A 16,757-nucleotide genomic window follows, 5' to 3' on the forward strand; every position below is an offset into this window, starting at 1 on the left:
TGTCTCAAAAAACAAAAAATAAAAATAAAAATAAAAATAAAAATAAATGGATGCTTTTAACCTTTATGGTTGATTTTATTCTTTCAACTTCTGTATTTGCTGCTATGGTGGTTTGAATAAAATGTTCCCATAGGCCCATAGGGAGTGACACTCTTAGGAGGTGTGGCTGTGTTGGAGTAGGTGTGGCCTTGTTGAAGGATACATGACACTGGGGATGGATTCTGAGATTTCAGAAGCTCAAGCTAGGCCCAGTGTCACTCTCTCTTCCTGCTGCCTGAAGATCTAGGTGTAGGACTCTCAGCTCCTTCTCCAGCACCATGTCTGCCTGCATGCCTCCATGTTTTCCACCATGGTGATAATGGACTAAACCTCTGAACCTGTAAGCCAGCCCCAATTAAATGTTCCCTTTATGTGAGTTGCTGTGGTCATGGTGTCTTTCACAGCAATAGAAACCCTAACTAAGACAGCTGCTTTCAGCAAATAATACACAAGCATTATCTGGATCAAGGGCATGGAAAGGTCTATAATTAAAGATTACAACTACTGTTTAGCTTAGGTTGTAAAAGCTGGTTACATGGGAAGTCCAAGGCAAATAAGGTCAGTTGCTACATTGTCCTCTTAAAGGCAGGTGAAGCCAGCAGTCTGAGTAAACAGTAGGATAGCCAATTTAAGTCTTCAGTGACCTCAAGGTGTGTTATTAACTCAGCCGTGAGGTCCAGCAAACTTTCCAGTCTCTTAGGATGTAAGAGATATTTTCATAATTTGAATGGCCGCATAGACTAAATGTGTCAAGCCTATGGCTACGGATGAGTTCATGGGACAGAATAATATGATGACACGGTTGAGTATTGTCGTTTTCACTTTGTGTCTGATAGTCTCTTTGTTTGCTGGCTGATTTGAGTATTTGTTTGGTTGAGGTAGGGCCTCACTATGTGGAGCCCTCCCACCTCAGACTTGGGGTTTCCTTGCAGAAGATTCCTGAATACTGGGATTCCAGTCATATGCCACCTTGCCTGGATTACTAGGGTTGAGTGTTTCCTAGAGGTACATGTATTAGAGGCCTGGTCCCCAGGGTGGCAGTGTTGACAGACAGCAAAACCTTTAAGAGATGGTCATGTCCCCCAAAGAGCTGAAGGTAATTCTCAGGGGACTCCTTAGTATGTTTCCCAAGAGGATTGTTAGGAAAAGCTAATCCTGGTCCTGAGAGCTCTCTGGTTTAATGTTTGAGATGGGAGCCGTTGTCTCTACTCTGGCTTCTGCTGTGAGGTGATGGCATCCACTGTAGCATGAATCCTAAAAGTTCTTATTAATAAAATCAAACCCAAGGCCAGTTATTGGGGTCAATGCTGGTAGATCAGAGAGACAGAACAAGCCACAGCTAACCTCACCTGGCCAACTTCTCAGCTGGTCGTGTTTCCTCAGACTGGAAGCTTCTGTATCCTCATCCCAATGGCTCTCAACTGAACTGCTGCTCCAAAGCCTGAAAGCTTAACCAGCCAAATGCCTAACCAGCCAAATGCCTAACCAGCCAAATGCTTAACCAGCCAAATGCTTCTAGTTTCTGGTCCTCACGCCTTATATACCTTTCTGCTTTCTACCACCACTCCCTGGGATTAAAGGCGTGAGTTACCATGCTTGGCTGTATCCTTGAACACATGGATTTCTGCCTCTGGAATACTAGGATTAAAGGCATGTGCTACCACTGCCTATCCTTTATGTTTAATATTGTGGCTGCTCTGTCTCTGACCCCAGATAAGTTTATTAGCATGCATAATATTTGGGGGAATACAATACCACAATCCACGATGAGGGCCTCAACAGAAGCTGAACCAATAGGACCAACCAGTTTTAGACTTTGAGCCTCTAAACCTGACATCTAAATAAACCTCCTTTTCTTCCTAAGTTATCATGTCTCTAACATTTCATTATATAGCAATGAAAAGTCAGTTCATGCCAGATTACTATAATCCACATTCCGGAGTCTACAGGGCCCACTGGACCCTGGACATTTAAATCTCCATGTGTATAACATCTTCATGTGGTTCACAGTACTTGGAGGCTTTATCTAGGTTTTTTTTTGGGAGGAGGGGGGTTGTGTGTGTTGGTGGGGGTTGTTTTTGTTTTTTTAATGTGGTGGTGAGGATTGAACCTAGGACCTCACACATGCTGGGCAAACACTCAATATGCCCTCCAAATACCACTTATGTGTTTTGTTTGTTTTGGTTTTGATTTGTCACGCACACACACACACACACACACACACACACACACACACACACACCAGACAGGGTTTCTCTATGTAGTCCTGGCTGTCCTGGAACTCCTTTTGTAGACCAGGCTGACCTCGAACTCACAGAGATCCTCCTGCCTCTGCCTCCCAAGTGCTGGGATTAAAGGCGTGCACCACCACCACCCAGCATATCTTCACTTAAATGTCTCTTCCACATCTAGAAAAGTAAGTCCATGTGCTTCTCTGCTTTTAACCCAGCAGCAACAGAATAGCTTGTTAAATGTAGGTGTTTTAGTCACTGCTCTATCGCTGTGAAGAGACACCATGACCACGACACCTCTTCTAAAGGAAAACATTTTATTGGGGCTGGCTTATAGTTCAGAGGTTCAGTCCATTATCACCACGACAGGGAGCATGATGGCATGCATGGTGATGGAGAAGGAGCTGAGAATTCTACATCCTGATCCACAGGCAGGCAGCAGAGCTTAAGCCAGCCTGGGCTTTTGAACCCTCAAAGCCCACCCCCCAGTGATACACTTCCTCCAACAAGACCACACCCCCAAATCCTTTCAAATAGTGCCACTCCCTAAACATTTAAATAGGAACCTGTGGAAGCCATTCTTATTCAAACTACCACAGTAGGCCAGCACATCTCTGTGGCCAGGCATCAGGTTTATCCAACCAATACTTAAAAACTTTTTTTATTTTAATTTTTATTATTAATTATTATCATTATTATTATTATTTTGGTTTTTCCAAAACAGGGTTTCTCTGTGTAGCTGTGCACCTTTCCTGGATCTTGCATTGGAGACCAGGCTGGCCTCGAACTCACAGAGATCTGCCTGGCTCTGCCTCCCGAGTGCTGGGATTAAAGGCGTGCGCCACCACCGCCCGCCGTGAAAAAAAAAGCTGAAATACTTTAATCATCAACGCATCCTCTGGCATTTCCTAAGCTCGGTTTCATGGCTGGATGAGATGAAAGACCGGGAGGGGGGGGAGGGGATTTCAGTTACATTTCTGTTTTCTCTTTGCTAATAGAAAAAGCAAAACACAGTACACCCCGGGGAAGATACTGTTGTAAGAACAACACAGCCGGCCTAGAGAGGAAAGGCTCCGGCCCTCCACCGCCAGCATGACATAGGCAATGATGAGCTGGGTCTGGGCCCAGGTGAGGGCTCTATAGAGCAGCCGCAGGGGCCAGGAGCTGATGGAGACATTGGCAAAAGCGTGAATCAGGTAATCGGCTTCCACCATGACAGACCAGCACAGGAAGCCAAACACCTGCCCCGGGTGGAGCCCGTGCCACCAGGCGGAGAAAGCAAAAGTCTGCAGCACCGGCCAGCGCCGGCTGTTCTGGAAGACCAGCCGCCGGAGCCACCGGGCCGTGCTCCGGTTCCACTGCCTCGCGAACAGGGAGATCCTGTGGGTCGTTTCCAGGGTCCACATGTCCACGTCGGGGATGTACCCCTCCTCCCCAGACCTCTGGCCAGCCTCAGACCCAAAGCCCGCCGCATGGAGGAGAGAGTCGTCCAGGATCCAGTGGGTGTAGTAGGTGAGTTTGAAGAGCCCAGCTGTGGACCACATGACGTAGATGCACTCCAGCTGCTGACACTCTTCCAGCCCGGCTCCGGCGCTCACCGCCCTCCTCAGCACCACCCTGAGGCATTCCAGACCCGCAATCTGCACGCCCCTCCAGGTCAGAGCCCAGAATGAGATACTGGGATACGAAGAGCTTGGTCTTTCAACACAAGCCTGAAATCTCTGAAAAGAACACAGGGGGCCTCCCAGGAGGGCAGGGAAAAAGAGCAAGTAGCTGAAATAGGGTAGAGTCTCGCTCAGGCACTCAGACAAAGAACTTCTGTTCCTGATGCTGCCAGACGCTGCCTCCACTTTCCCCTCACGAATGTCCAGTGAGAGCGACGTGACCCTCTGGGTCAAGAGCATGAGAGAAGAAAGAGCAATGTAGAATCTGAAAGAGATTAAATAAATACATATGTGAAGCCATGCCGGATTTATTCTCTCGTTGCTGTCCCGACCTGCCCACAGATCTCATAGCAAACCATATTCCACAAAGAACTCTTTGTTATTTCAGGTTATATTTCAGAACCACACATTATTCCAGGGCAAAAACCCTAATCATTGGATAGAAATGAAAAAAAGAATGATGAGGAATACTGTGGGAAAACATTGATGATAATTGTTTTGAGACAGGGTTTCACTTGTAGCCCTGGCTGAACTAGATCTCACGGGGCTACTCCTGACTGCCTTCTGAATGCTGGATTAAAAGCATTGTGCCACCGTATCTGGCTGGCTAATTTATACACATATTTAAAATTTTTATTTTTATATGTATGGGTGTGTTGCCTGCATGTAAGTTTGGGTAATACTTACATACATACCTGAGGATTCCAGAAGGGAACATCAGCTCCCCTGGAACTGGAGTTTTGGAAGGTTGTGAGCTATCATGTGGCTGCTGGGAATTGAACCTGGGTCTTCTGCAAGAGCAGCCAGTGCTCTTAACCATTGAACCATCTCTCCACCTCCTGGTTATACTATTTTGGAATGGCTTTAAAAGGGCTGGAAGATGGCTCAGTGGATTAAGGCACTTGAGGTTGATATCCTGAGTTCAATCCCCAGGACTAAAAAAAGAAGAAAATTGGCTCCCAAAAGTTGCCTTCTGAGCCGGGTAGTAGTGACACACGCCTTTAATCCCAGCACTCAGGTGATAGAGGCATACGGATTTCTGTGAGTTCGAGGCCAGCCTGTTCTACAGAGGGAGTTCTAGAATAGCCAAGGCTACAGAAAAATCATGTCTCCAAAAAAAGAAAAAGAAAAAAAAATTGCCTTCTAATCCCCACAGGAGTGCTGTGTCATGTGCAATAAATAAATTATAAATTAATAAAATAATCCTAAAAAAAAGAATGACTTGTAAATATTAGGGTCAGAGCCAGTATGGTGATTCACACCTATAATTTCCACACTCAAGCGTCTGAGGCAGGAGGATAGTAAACTGGAGGCTTGTCTGTACTATATAGTAAGTTCTAGAACATTCCATATATAAAAAAAGAAAATCAATAAAAAGAAATTTAAGACTGGAGACATGGAAGACATCTGATACAAAAGAAGCAAGAATTCGTAGTGAAAAGATTACAGGAAGTTGAAGTTTTTAATTCTAAGCCATGTCCTGGCTGTAATATTCTGGTGACAGGGGATGTGCACTGGAAAATGCATCAGGGTGATCGGTGGCTCACGAGCAGCTGCCTCTGAACTTTCACCAGGACACCATCAGAGATCCTGCTGATGAGATTGCTGAGGATAGCCAGTGACACACTGCATAGTCAAGAGCTGTCCCCAGGCGTGACTGTGTCCATCTGGGCACCTGACTTGAGGACATCAGAGCCTCCTGCCTGACTACCCCTGAGATCAGGGTCCTGTGGGAGAAATTGATTTGAAGGTGTGTTACTTTTACTTATGTTGCATTGGTTTAACTCTGTGAAGCTGTGTTACTGTGCCTGTCTAAAACACCTGATGGTCTAATAAAGAACTGAACGGCCAATAGCGAGGCAGGAGAGAGAGATAGGCGGGGCTGGCAGGCAGAGAGGATCTATAGAAGGAGAATTCTGGGAGGAGAGGAAGAAGGAGCCAGAGAAGGGGAGGACTCCAAGGGCGCCCTCCCCAAAGAACAAAGAGCCAAAAGAGCAAAACAACCAACCACAGGGTACCCTCCAAATGCCAACTCCTCTTCTACTATTACAGGCTGTGTCCCCAAATTCACATCCCGAAGTTCCACCCCTGGTGACTCGGTGTGAGCGTACTTAGAGACAGTCTTTAAAGGAGAGGTTAAAGTGATATCACACGGGCAGACTCATCACACTCATCCAACGTGACTAAAGGATTCGGACACACACAGTCACACGTGTGTGATCGGACATGGGGACACACGCTCACGATGACCATTGACAACCCAGGAGAAGGCGGCCATCTATGAGCCAAGGTGAGAAGGCTCAGATGCAGACCCTGTGCCTGCACACCATCCTTGCACTTCCGGCCCCCCGAGCTGTGGAGGGCTATAGTTCTGCTGTGTGTATCACCCAGTCAATGGGCTTGGCTCCAGCAGCTCTGGCTAGCTAGCACATGCTGTCGTCATTTGCGTCTGCCCCAGCCTTCCTCCCATCCGCTCAGAGCCTGTTCAACTTGCCCTCCCGGCCTCTGCCGGGCCCTGGCTTCCTAGTACAATCCCGATTCATCATATTCTGTACAGTCATCCACCCACTTGCCATCTAATCCTTCCCAGAGAAGCAAGCCTTAAGTCAGTCCATCCCCCAACTTAACCCACCTGTGTGTGTGTGTGTGTGTGTGTGTGTGTGTGTATGTGTCTGTGTGTCTGTTTGTGTGTATCTGTATGTCTGTGTGTGTGTGTCTTATATGTGTGTATACGTGTATGTCTGTGTCTGTGTATATCTCTGTGGGGGGGGTGTCTATATCTATGTGTGTCTGTGTATTTGTATCTGTGTGTATCTATCTGTGTGTGTCTGTCTGTGTGTATGTCTGTGTGTGTGTCTGTGTGTATCTGTGTCTATCTTGTGTGTGTGTAAAGTGTGTATGTCTGTGTGTATCTGTGTATCTATGTGTGTATGTTTCTGTGTCTATCTGTGTCTATCTTGTGTGTGTAAAGTATGTATGTCTGTGTATATCTATGCGTGTATCTATGTGTGTGTGTCTGTGTGTATCTATGTATATCTTGTGTGTGTGTGTGTGTGTGTGTGTGTGTGGTGTCTATATCTATGTGTGTCTATATCTATGTGTGTGTATCTGTGTGTATCTATGTATATCTTGTGTGTGTGTGTGTGGTGTCTACATCTATGTGTGTCTGTGTGTGTGTGTCTGTGTATGTGTTGTATGCACACGTGGAGGCCAAGGGAGAATAAGGGATGGATGTCCTGCTCTATCCCTGTCTACCTTACTCCCTTGGTATACAGGGTCTCCCACTGAACCTGGAGTGAGGCTGGCTGTCATCGAGCTCCAGTGACCCTCCTGTCACCACGCCTCTCCCAATATACGCACAGAGCTGGGGTTTCAAGTGCACACCCAACCACACCTAGCTCTTTCCACCAGTTCTTGAGGTTTGAACTCCGGTCCTCATTTTGCACAGCAAGCCCTCTTGCCCGCCAGCCCGCCCGCCCGCCCAGCCATCTCTTTAAGCCCGCAAGTCTGAAAAGTCTTGGTGAACATTGTCTTGTTTATTTGTTTGTTGTTTTTGAGACGGGGTCTTGTGCATCCCAGGCTGGTCTTGCTATGTAACGGAGGATCACCTTGAACTCCTGATCCTCCTGCCTCTCCCTCCTTGTGCTGGGGTTACAGGCCCAAGTCTGGCTTGCCATCATTTTTAAAGGACTGTAGATGTAGTGGGAGTGGCGAACTCCGTGAGCTAATGGGTTCGAATCAGGCGGTGACCCTGCCGGGTGTTGTCATAGCCTGGATGCCCTGAGTGACACAGACCTCTGCCAGCTGACAGCCATGGGGTGCCAGGAACACTCGGTGTCAGGACCACAGACAGAGATGCTGGATTGGCTCCCAGTCCTGCCAATCCCCCTGGCTCAAGACGCACATCTCTAGTCTGTAAGTAGCTCTTGGTTTTTGTTCTCTGTGGCTCTCTAGATTGGGTGGCTAGCCTTCTTGGAGATGGAAGGGGTGGGAGCCCAAAGAAAGATAGCAGGCAGCGGCAGCCAGGCCCTCTGTGATTTGGCTGTGCCCAAACTGCCAAGGCTGAGATGAGCAAACTGTCATCACTGCCAGGCATGATGACAGCTACAGCAAGTGCCAGACACCGAGTGCATGGACAGCGGCGCGGAGCGACTCTGCGTGGTTACAGAACTGCATTTTGCACTGATGATCTCCGACACCGCACACACAGCCTTTCAAGAAAGCTATTGCCAGCCCTGGGTTCCTTTTCTAGGAAAAGAGGTTGAGCCCTGGGAGACGCTAAAATAGCTCGGTACGAGCAAACCGACGGGAGGGGGGGGGGCCTTTACCGCACAGGTGGAGGCTCTTGTAGGTAGTATTCGGTGTAGTGAAGACCCAGGTGGCACAGAGTCTGCCAGCCCATCTGAAAGAAGAAGGTCAGCCTGTGGACTTCCTGTGGACCGCAGGAGGAGACCAGAGCCACCGTGCAGAGAGCAGGGATGAAGATGAGCAGAGCGTAGGGCCCCATGGCAGCCACCGCCAGGACACCTCCGCCAGCCAGGAGAAAGAGGTACCTGAAAGAGAAGAGACAACCAAGGTGGCACTTAGGACAGTGTGGCAGTGGATTCCATCATCATCATCCAAGGGATCTGACACAACATGTAAAGGAGCTGCGTGGTTGCCACCGTGACTCTTCCATTCTGAAGGAAAGAGAGCCCAGGTCCCGTGTGAACTCCTGCCTCCAGAGACAAATCCTGCCTCCTCTCTTGGTGACCCTGGTGACTCTTGCATGCCTATCATACAAGTGGCTATAACTGCTAAGAGCCTGTGGTAATTTGAATGAGAATGGGCCCCATGGGCTCACATGTTTGAATGCTTGGTTCACAGTTAGTGGAACTGTTTGGGAAGGGTTAGGAGGCGTGGCTTTGTTGGAGTAGGTAGGGACTTATTGGGGGAGGTGTGTTTTGAGGTTTCAAAAGCCCATGCCAGTCAGTCTCTCTCTCTCTCTCTCTCTCTCTCTCTCTCTCTCTCTCTCTCTCTCTCTCTTTCCTTCTCCCTCCCCCTCCCTCCCTCCCTCCCTCCCTCTATCCTTCCCTCCCTTCTTCCCTCTCCCCCTATCTCTGCCTGTGGATCAGGATCTAAGATCTCAACCCCATGCCTGCCTGCATGCCACCATGTTTCCTGCCATGGTGATCATGGACTAACTCCCTGAAACTGTAATCAAGCCCCCAATTCAATGCTTTCTTTAATAAGACTTGCCTTGGTCATGGTGTCTCTTCCCAGCAATAGAACGGTGATTAAGACAGTTTGACAATGGGACTTCTCGAGATCTAACTGAGAAGCAGTGTGAACAAGTGTGGGGTGTGGAAAAACTAGCAAGTTCCCCCCCCCAAAGCCAAGACCCTTTCCTCCTCACAGGGTGTACATCACCCAGCACATTTCAGAGAGCTGGAGAGAGGAGACTGTGGTGGCCCACAGAGGCTTCCTAGTGAGACCTTACTCAAGGTCAGAGAATCTGAGCTCGCTTTACCCAGCAGGGCTGCATAATTAGGGTGATTTGGCCACAGGCATGGTTACCAGGTGTTTGGAAGGGTCTACACTTGGCTGTACAGTGTGCTTTGATCTTGCAAGGGGAGGTCTTTTGCCTCTCCCCTTGATGTATTATTATAAAAAAGCCCTTTTGAATAAAGCTCTGGATGGCTGGGTGTTGACCCAGGGCCCTCCGGAAGCTATCCTGTGTCTCTGTCTTTCTTATTGTCTCTTTCTATCTCTATTTCCTCATTCCTCTCTCCTCCACCTAAGAACCCTTCGAAAGGTGGGAGCAGGTTGGAGCTGGACTCCGACAGTCTCCATCAGGAGACACAATGTCTCTCTCAGACAAGTATTTGAACACATAAGCAGCAAATCTTTATGTCAGCCCTTCATCCTCACTACTGATTTTAGTTCTCAGGAGCTCATAGTTTGCTTGGTTGTTGTTGTTGTTTAAGTTTTAATAGTTAATGAAAACTCTACATTCAGGGCAGAATCTTCATTTCTTCTCTCCAGCAGAGAACCAGCCTATTCTCCCTTTCTTCATTCTCTTCCCACCTGCCTTTCACCACTGCCCGGCAGTCTTTCTTCATCAGCTCATGCCGTTCATGGCTTCCTTTCTCATTGCATAATCCAAGGAACCATAAATTACGTCAGTTATCTTGCTACTGCCAAAAGGAGATCTGACTCAAATTAAAGATGACTTGCTGGGCATGGTGTCCCATGCCTGGCATCCCAGCACTCAAGAGACTGAGGCAGGAGGATTACCAAGTCTAGGGCCAGCCTGGGCTTTATAGCAAGTTCCAGACTAGCCTTAGGGTATATAGTGAGGCCTTGCTTCAAAAAGACTGAAAGAAAAAGAAGATACCATCTGGTATGGCTTTTCTGATTGGCCACCGTTCCCCAGTTTTCCTTCTTGGTATCACTGCCTTCCTAGTGTAAAAGTTCATTGCCACTGAATAGTGACATGGTCAGCATGTCTTCCGTGATGGTGAGCAGTCTTCCGATAGCCAGGAAACAAAACACCATTGTCTTTCTCAGCAACATAAGGTGCCCACATCAAAGCAACAGGGTGTGCCCCAGCCCTTGCTCAGGGGCCTCCAGGAGGAAGATGTGTAAAGTCTGGGAGAATCCACATTACCATGGACTTGATTCTTCTAGCCCCAGTATGTGTCCCAGCCCTTACTCCAGGAGGAAGATGTATAAAGTCTGGGAGAGTCCATCTTATATGGACTTGGTTTTTCTTTCTGCATTATATGAAAGGTTTCTATTTCATTAATAAAGCTGGAGAAAGGTGTTGGAACACCTGTAATGTGGGCTAGCCCAGGCACATCGAGGTGGGTGAACAAAGCTTGCATGTACTTCTCTACCACTCAGCACCCAGAGACACTGTCATCACGGGGTGTGGGTTCAGTGCCTGACACCTATGAACCACAGTTCCTTTCCTGGGGGATCCAGGGCCTGACACCTGTGAACCACAGTTCCTTTCCTGGGGTACCAGCAGATGACTCTGTGAGAAACTATTACATAAACCAGACCATTCCTAGGCTTTCTTTTTTTTTTTTTTTAGCTTATGCTTGGGGTGACTCACCCCACATCACCCCAATTAACACTATGACCTAAGCCTTCACTTGCTCTGTGTGGTAGTTTGAATGAGGATGACTCCCATGTGAACATATAAGCATCAAATAAGCTACCCGCGTCTACAGTGTAAGTTGTATAATTTATTGAGTGCTTTTGATTTCGTTTCTAGGCCTTCTGCTCGTAATGAGCAGTACTGAGGAGGCTGAGACCACACAGCCATGAGTTCAAGGCCAGCCTGAGGTATACAGTGAGACCCTATCTCAGAAACAAATGAGTAAACAAATGTGAGGGTTAGGGATGTGACTCTGGTAGAGCCCTTGATAGCATGTGCAAGGCTCTGGGTTCCATCATTCCCAACACTGAAGTGACCATGGCTGCAAGGGACAGGAGACAGGCTTTTTTTTTTTTTTTTGCATTTTTTAGGTAAGGACAGGGTGCCTCGGGAAGCTTATTCACATACACAAAGACTCATCGAGAGAATTAGGACTCAACAGTAGTCTTGGGACTGGAGAAATAGTTCTGGAGAAGTGGGTAAGCACGCTTATGCTCCTGTAGAGGACCTGGGTTTGATTCCAGGCACCCATATGGGGTGGGTCACAACCCTCTGCAACGCCAGTTCCAGGGGATCTGACGCTCTCTCGTGACTTTCATCAGCTCTTGCACACACACACACACACATACACACACACACACACACACACACACACACACACGGTGCACATATACACACGCAGACACACACACATAAAATAAATTTAAAAAATAAACAAAAAACCCTCAACAGGTCAAGAGAGCAATCTCAGCCCTAGAGTAGCTGCGTGGGGGTTAACCTTTATTTTCATGTTCACCTCTCTTTACTGCCCTGTGAGTCTCCGTATACAGAAAGCTTCTTTATCACTGCCCCCCTCCTCTGAAGCTGGGTAGTGGTGGTGCACACTTTTAATCTCAGCACTCAGAAGACGGAGGACGGCAGATATCTGAGTCTGAGGCCAGCCTGGTCTATAGAGTGAGTTCCAGGACAACCAGGGCTGCACAGGGAAGCCCTGTCTCACAAAACAAAAACCAAAAGGCAAAAACAAAGAAAGTCTGTTCTCCATAGTCATCTTCCAGAAACAAGAGCAAGGGCCATCCACCAGCTGTGAACACAGGCTAACACACCACCTAATTTAGTCAACCCCAGTAATTGCTAGTATTAAAAATAGCTAGATTTGACTTAAGAGGATCCACTAGCTCTAAGAGGGGGTGCTTAGCAGTAGAGTGCATTTTCAGCATGTGCAAAGCCCTGGATTCCACCCCGAACGCCACACACATGCACAGCTCCACTAAATAAAAATCTTAGTTTCCTAAATAAGAAAAATTAGGAGGTCTGTTGCTTTAGGCAATAGAGTGTTGACTTTTCGGAAGGATCTTCCACTAAACCCTCTTCAAAACAGAACGTGCTTCTAAAGTACTGAGCTTCATAAAGAAAATATATAATCAGATCTTTAGTGACACCAATTTTAGACCAAACTGAGGTATAAATCTACCAAGAGTTGTTTTGACTTATTTCTCAAAAACAAAGAAACAAAAAAAACATCCAAAGGCAAATTTTAAAACTTTTTTATAGATGTAACACACAAACAATATTTTCCATACAGTTTAAATTTGTGGTAAGAAAAATCCTATAAAACTAAGACTTCTAAAGACTATCCAGGATCTGTGGTCAGCACAGAGGTATACATTTTTGGACTACCAGTATCATCTCAATATCTACCCATTTTTGAGTCAAGGCAAGCATGAAGTTAATTTCTGATCAGTCTTACTCTAATCCAGAGGTTCTCAACCCCTGGATCGCAACCCCCTTGGTGGTCAAATATCAGATATCCTGCATATCAGATATCTTCATTATGATTTATAACAGTAGCAAAATTATGGTTATGAAATAGCAACTGAATAACTTTAGAGTTGGGAGTCACCAAAACATGCAGAATTGTATTAAAGGGGCTCAGCATTAGAAAGGTTGAGAGCCACTGCTAATCTATAGACAATCGTTATCAAGCAGCCAATAATTGGTGACAGGGGTTCTGAGCGCATCACATACAGAAAGTACGCATTGAGAGTAGTTGATGTGTGGCCTCCTCATGTACAGAGCACTGTGCTTTCTTTCCACCCTATTACTGTACTTCCAGATGGAAAAGCAGCATTAGCCATCCAGCCTACCTGGCCCGGGTGGAAAAGGAATCCATGCCACAGAGATAATTAAACAGCAGTGCAAAGGGGAAAGCGGCCCCCTGATAAAGCGATACGGGATGGAGGAAGAAGAGCCGGAGCCAATCCATGACGGACCCGGAACACACTGTCCTTCCTGGAGTTCTTCGCTGGTGTCCTCCTGCAAGGGAAGTCACAGCCAGGCTCACCCTGGCCTTTTTACGTGGTGTAGAAAAGCCTGCGGGAGCAGAATGAAGTGGAAGCTCTGGAGATAAGCCGTGTAAAGAGTGGCTTCCTGATACAGGGGCCGAGCTATGGAAACCAGTTCACGCTGTGGGGTTCTCTCGCCTCACAGTGTTTACTGAAAAATCGCTCTCAGAGGGTATATCTTGCAGGCAACATGGCATATTATTTGCCTTTCCATCTGTCACACTGTCATATATTTTCTTCACTGAGTCAATGAAAAGAAAAAAAATCTATTGTTGTGAACAAACAGCCCTGGACTAAGGACAAAAGGAAGGCAGATCCACAAGACAAAAAACAAGATTCCTCTTCTCCACTACCTCTCTTACAGTGCCCTTTCTACCATACCCCCCCCACACACACACATCATGTACCTATTTTATTTAAAGATTTATTTATTTATGTATATGAATGCTCTATCTGCATGCATGCCCATACTCCAGAATAGGGTACCATATCTCATTATAGATGGTTGTGAGCTGCCATGTGGTTGCTGGGAATTGAACTCAGGAACTCTGGAAGAGCAGCCAGTGAGTGCCTTTAACCACTGAGCCACCTCTCTAGCCTCATGTACATATTTCTTGATTAGTTTATTTTCTGCCCTTCATAAGCAAATCGGGAGTTCAGCAAGGGGCAGGACCCGGTTTCATTTATTACAATATTTCCAGCACACAGAATAGGGATACAAACCTATTTTGTATTCATTAAACATTTATTGAAGTTAAGGTTTGGAGGACAAAAAAAGTGTGGAGAGGAAATAAAGAGTCTTTGAGGGATGGGTAATGCTGAGGAGACATCCTCAAAGCCAAACAAGAGTGAGAAGCCATCTCTCAGCTAGTGGAGACCTGTCTGCTTAGCCCAGGACATTGCCAGGCTGTCACCACCCAGCTCAACACATTTGGGGAGGGAGTTATCAGCCATGCAACAGACACTCTGGTACTGAAGAAAGATTGGAAAGCATTCAGGGTCTTATTCTCACGGATCTCAGCTCCAGTGGAGACAGCTGTCTTAGTTAGGGTTTCTATTGCTGTGAAGAGACACCATGACCACGGCAACTCTTATAAAGAAAACACATTTAATTGGGGCTGGTTTACAGTTCAGAGGTTTAGTTCATTATCGTCATGGTGGGACATGGTGGCATGCAGGCAGACACGATGCTGGAGAAGGAGCTGAGAGTCCTACATCTTGCAGGCAACAGGAAGCAGACTATCTCACTGGGGGTAACTTGAACATAGACGAGACCTCAAAGCCTGCCTCCACAGTGACACACTTCCTCCAACAAGACAAGGCCACGCCTCCTAGTGCCACTCCCTTTGGGGAGCTATTTTCTTTCAAGCAGCCACAACAGTAAAAGAAATAAACTCAGCCTAAAAAATAATCAGAATAGAAGGGTGGTGCTGTTTTGTTACATGATGCTGTGTTCTGAATGTCTGTGTCTCCTCCTTAAAGCCTAATCCTCAAGGTGATGGCATTAAGAGATGAGGCTCTGGGACTGGATGAGGAATTCTCTGCCCTCTTGTATAGGATTAGGGGTCTTACTGAAGGGCTTGACAGAACTTATTTCCACCCCATAAGGATGCAGACAGGCACTATCTGTGAGAACTGGCCCTCATCATAGAAACTACAATGCCCCGATTTCAAACTTCCCAGCCTCTGGAAGTATGAACAATACATTTCTATTATTTAGTCCCCACACGATGGCACATAAAATGTGCTAGAGCCAGAGAGATCTGAGAACTTCACCTTTACCTCAGCACAGCTATGCCAGCCACTCACTACACAAGTAGTCTTTTTATCTCTCATTTTCTATCATTTGACTTCCATTGTTGCGTATGTGGCCGTGATGTTTCTGCTCTTGTTTGTATTTTGTTCCGTTAGGTCTTAGGACCTTTGCTTATGTCTCTCCGTCGAATTTACTACAACACATTCTTAAAAGAAAAAAAAATGATTTATTTTTATGTGTGTGTGCACGTGCGTGTGCATGACGTGTTTGCCACGTCTGTGGGAGGAGGGTACCCATGGAGGCCAGAGGACTGCACATCATCCCCTGGAGCTGGAGTACAGGCATCTGTGAGCCACCTATCGTGGGTGCTGGGAAGGGAACTTACTACCTCTGGAAGAGCAGCAATCAGTCTTAGCCATTCTCCAGGGCCTATTACACATTCTTTACTCTTAAGCCATATCTCATAAACCCCCTCTTCTTCCTATGTCTTCTTTCTCAGCCTTATCTTCTTCTCCTTTTACCTTTTTTCCCCCCTCAAGCTGAGGACTGAACCCAGGGCCTTTAGGCAAGCACTCTACCACTGAGCTAAATCCCCAACCCCTCCTTTTACTTTTTTTTTTTTTTTAGAAAATATTTATTTATGTATATGAGTGCTCTGTTTGTATGTGTGCCTGCATGACCAAGAGGGTATCAAATCCCATTACAGATGGTTCTGAGCCACCCTGTAGTTGCTGGGGGTAAGGGGAGATGATCCCACCGTGGACAGCAACTTGGACTTCCAAATGAAAAGTCACAGCTTGATCTACAGGTTTTGACCTTGCACCACAGGTCCGTAATTCCTTGCAAAATCCTCATGATTCATATCCCCGGCCGGTTCTGTTTCTCAGAATGAATCCTGGCTATGACATCGAGGATTAGAACAGTGTTTCTCAACCTCTGGGTTACGACCCCTTTGGGAGGTGGAATGACAGGGGTCGTTGCCTAAGACCATCGGAAAACACAGATATTTACAATACAGTTCATAACAGTAGCAAAATCACAGTTAGGAAGTAGCAACGAAAATAATTTTATGGTTGGGCTGGGGCGTGGGGTCACCACGACATGAGGAACTGCCTTAAAAGGTCGCAGCATTAGGAGGGTTGAGAACCACTGGATTAGAAGATGCCAGAAGTGTGGGGAAGCGCAGTAGTTAGAGGTGGAGAGTCAGCTTGTTTTCTTCAAAGTGTGAGAAAGAGCAGGAGATGACCGTGTCTCAAAAAAACAACAACAACAAAAAAAAAAGGAGCCAAGTACATACATACATACATACATACATACATACATACATACATACATGGAATGCGAGATTTAAAAACTGGATTTGATGTTCAAAACAGATTTCGGCAAGAGAAGCCGTGACTAGGGCTTGGGCACGTGATTCTAGAGGCTAAAGGTAGAGCGAGCTAACAAGAAAGGACTGGGCAGCGGGGGTTAGATCGGACGTGGTGGAGTAAACACCGCCAAGCGGAGGAACGATCTGGGGACACCGGGCCCGCAGGATCTGCAGTGCGGCAAAGCAAGGGGGCGGGGCGGGGGCGG

The 16,757-nt window shown here is 46.8% G+C and overlaps 1 protein-coding gene across 1 annotated transcript; it reads right to left on the minus strand.

The window, feature by feature from the left end:
- Positions 1-3,235: 3,235 nt before the first annotated feature.
- On the minus strand, positions 3,236-13,468 carry Mboat4 (membrane bound ghrelin O-acyltransferase MBOAT4). The gene is made up of 3 exons (XM_006973954.3): positions 13,226-13,468; positions 8,263-8,487; positions 3,236-4,199 (listed from the first exon to the last, which is right to left on the minus strand). The coding sequence occupies exons 1-3, from the start codon at positions 13,342-13,344 to the stop codon at positions 3,236-3,238; spliced, it is 1,308 nt and encodes a 435-aa protein (XP_006974016.1). The 5' UTR covers positions 13,345-13,468.
- Between the last annotated feature and the right edge of the window lie 3,289 nt (positions 13,469-16,757).

Source organism: Peromyscus maniculatus, chromosome 17 (genome assembly GCF_049852395.1).
Source record: "Peromyscus maniculatus bairdii isolate BWxNUB_F1_BW_parent chromosome 17, HU_Pman_BW_mat_3.1, whole genome shotgun sequence".
In the NCBI taxonomy this organism is placed as follows: domain Eukaryota; kingdom Metazoa; phylum Chordata; class Mammalia; order Rodentia; family Cricetidae; genus Peromyscus; species Peromyscus maniculatus.

Excerpts from the sequence above, each read along its gene's own strand:
- Mboat4 (XM_006973954.3), bottom strand. The coding sequence starts at position 13,344 with ATGGATTGGCTCCGGCTCTTCTTCCTCCATCCCGTATCGCTTTATCAG. Across the intron at positions 8,488-13,225 it reads TCCTTTTCCACCCGGGCCAG|GTACCTCTTTCTCCTGGCTG; the intron begins GTAGGCTGGATG and ends CTTCTCTTTCAG. Across the intron at positions 4,200-8,262 it reads CAAGAGCCTCCACCTGTGCG|ATTCTACATTGCTCTTTCTT; the intron begins GTAAAGGCCCCC and ends AATCTCTTTCAG.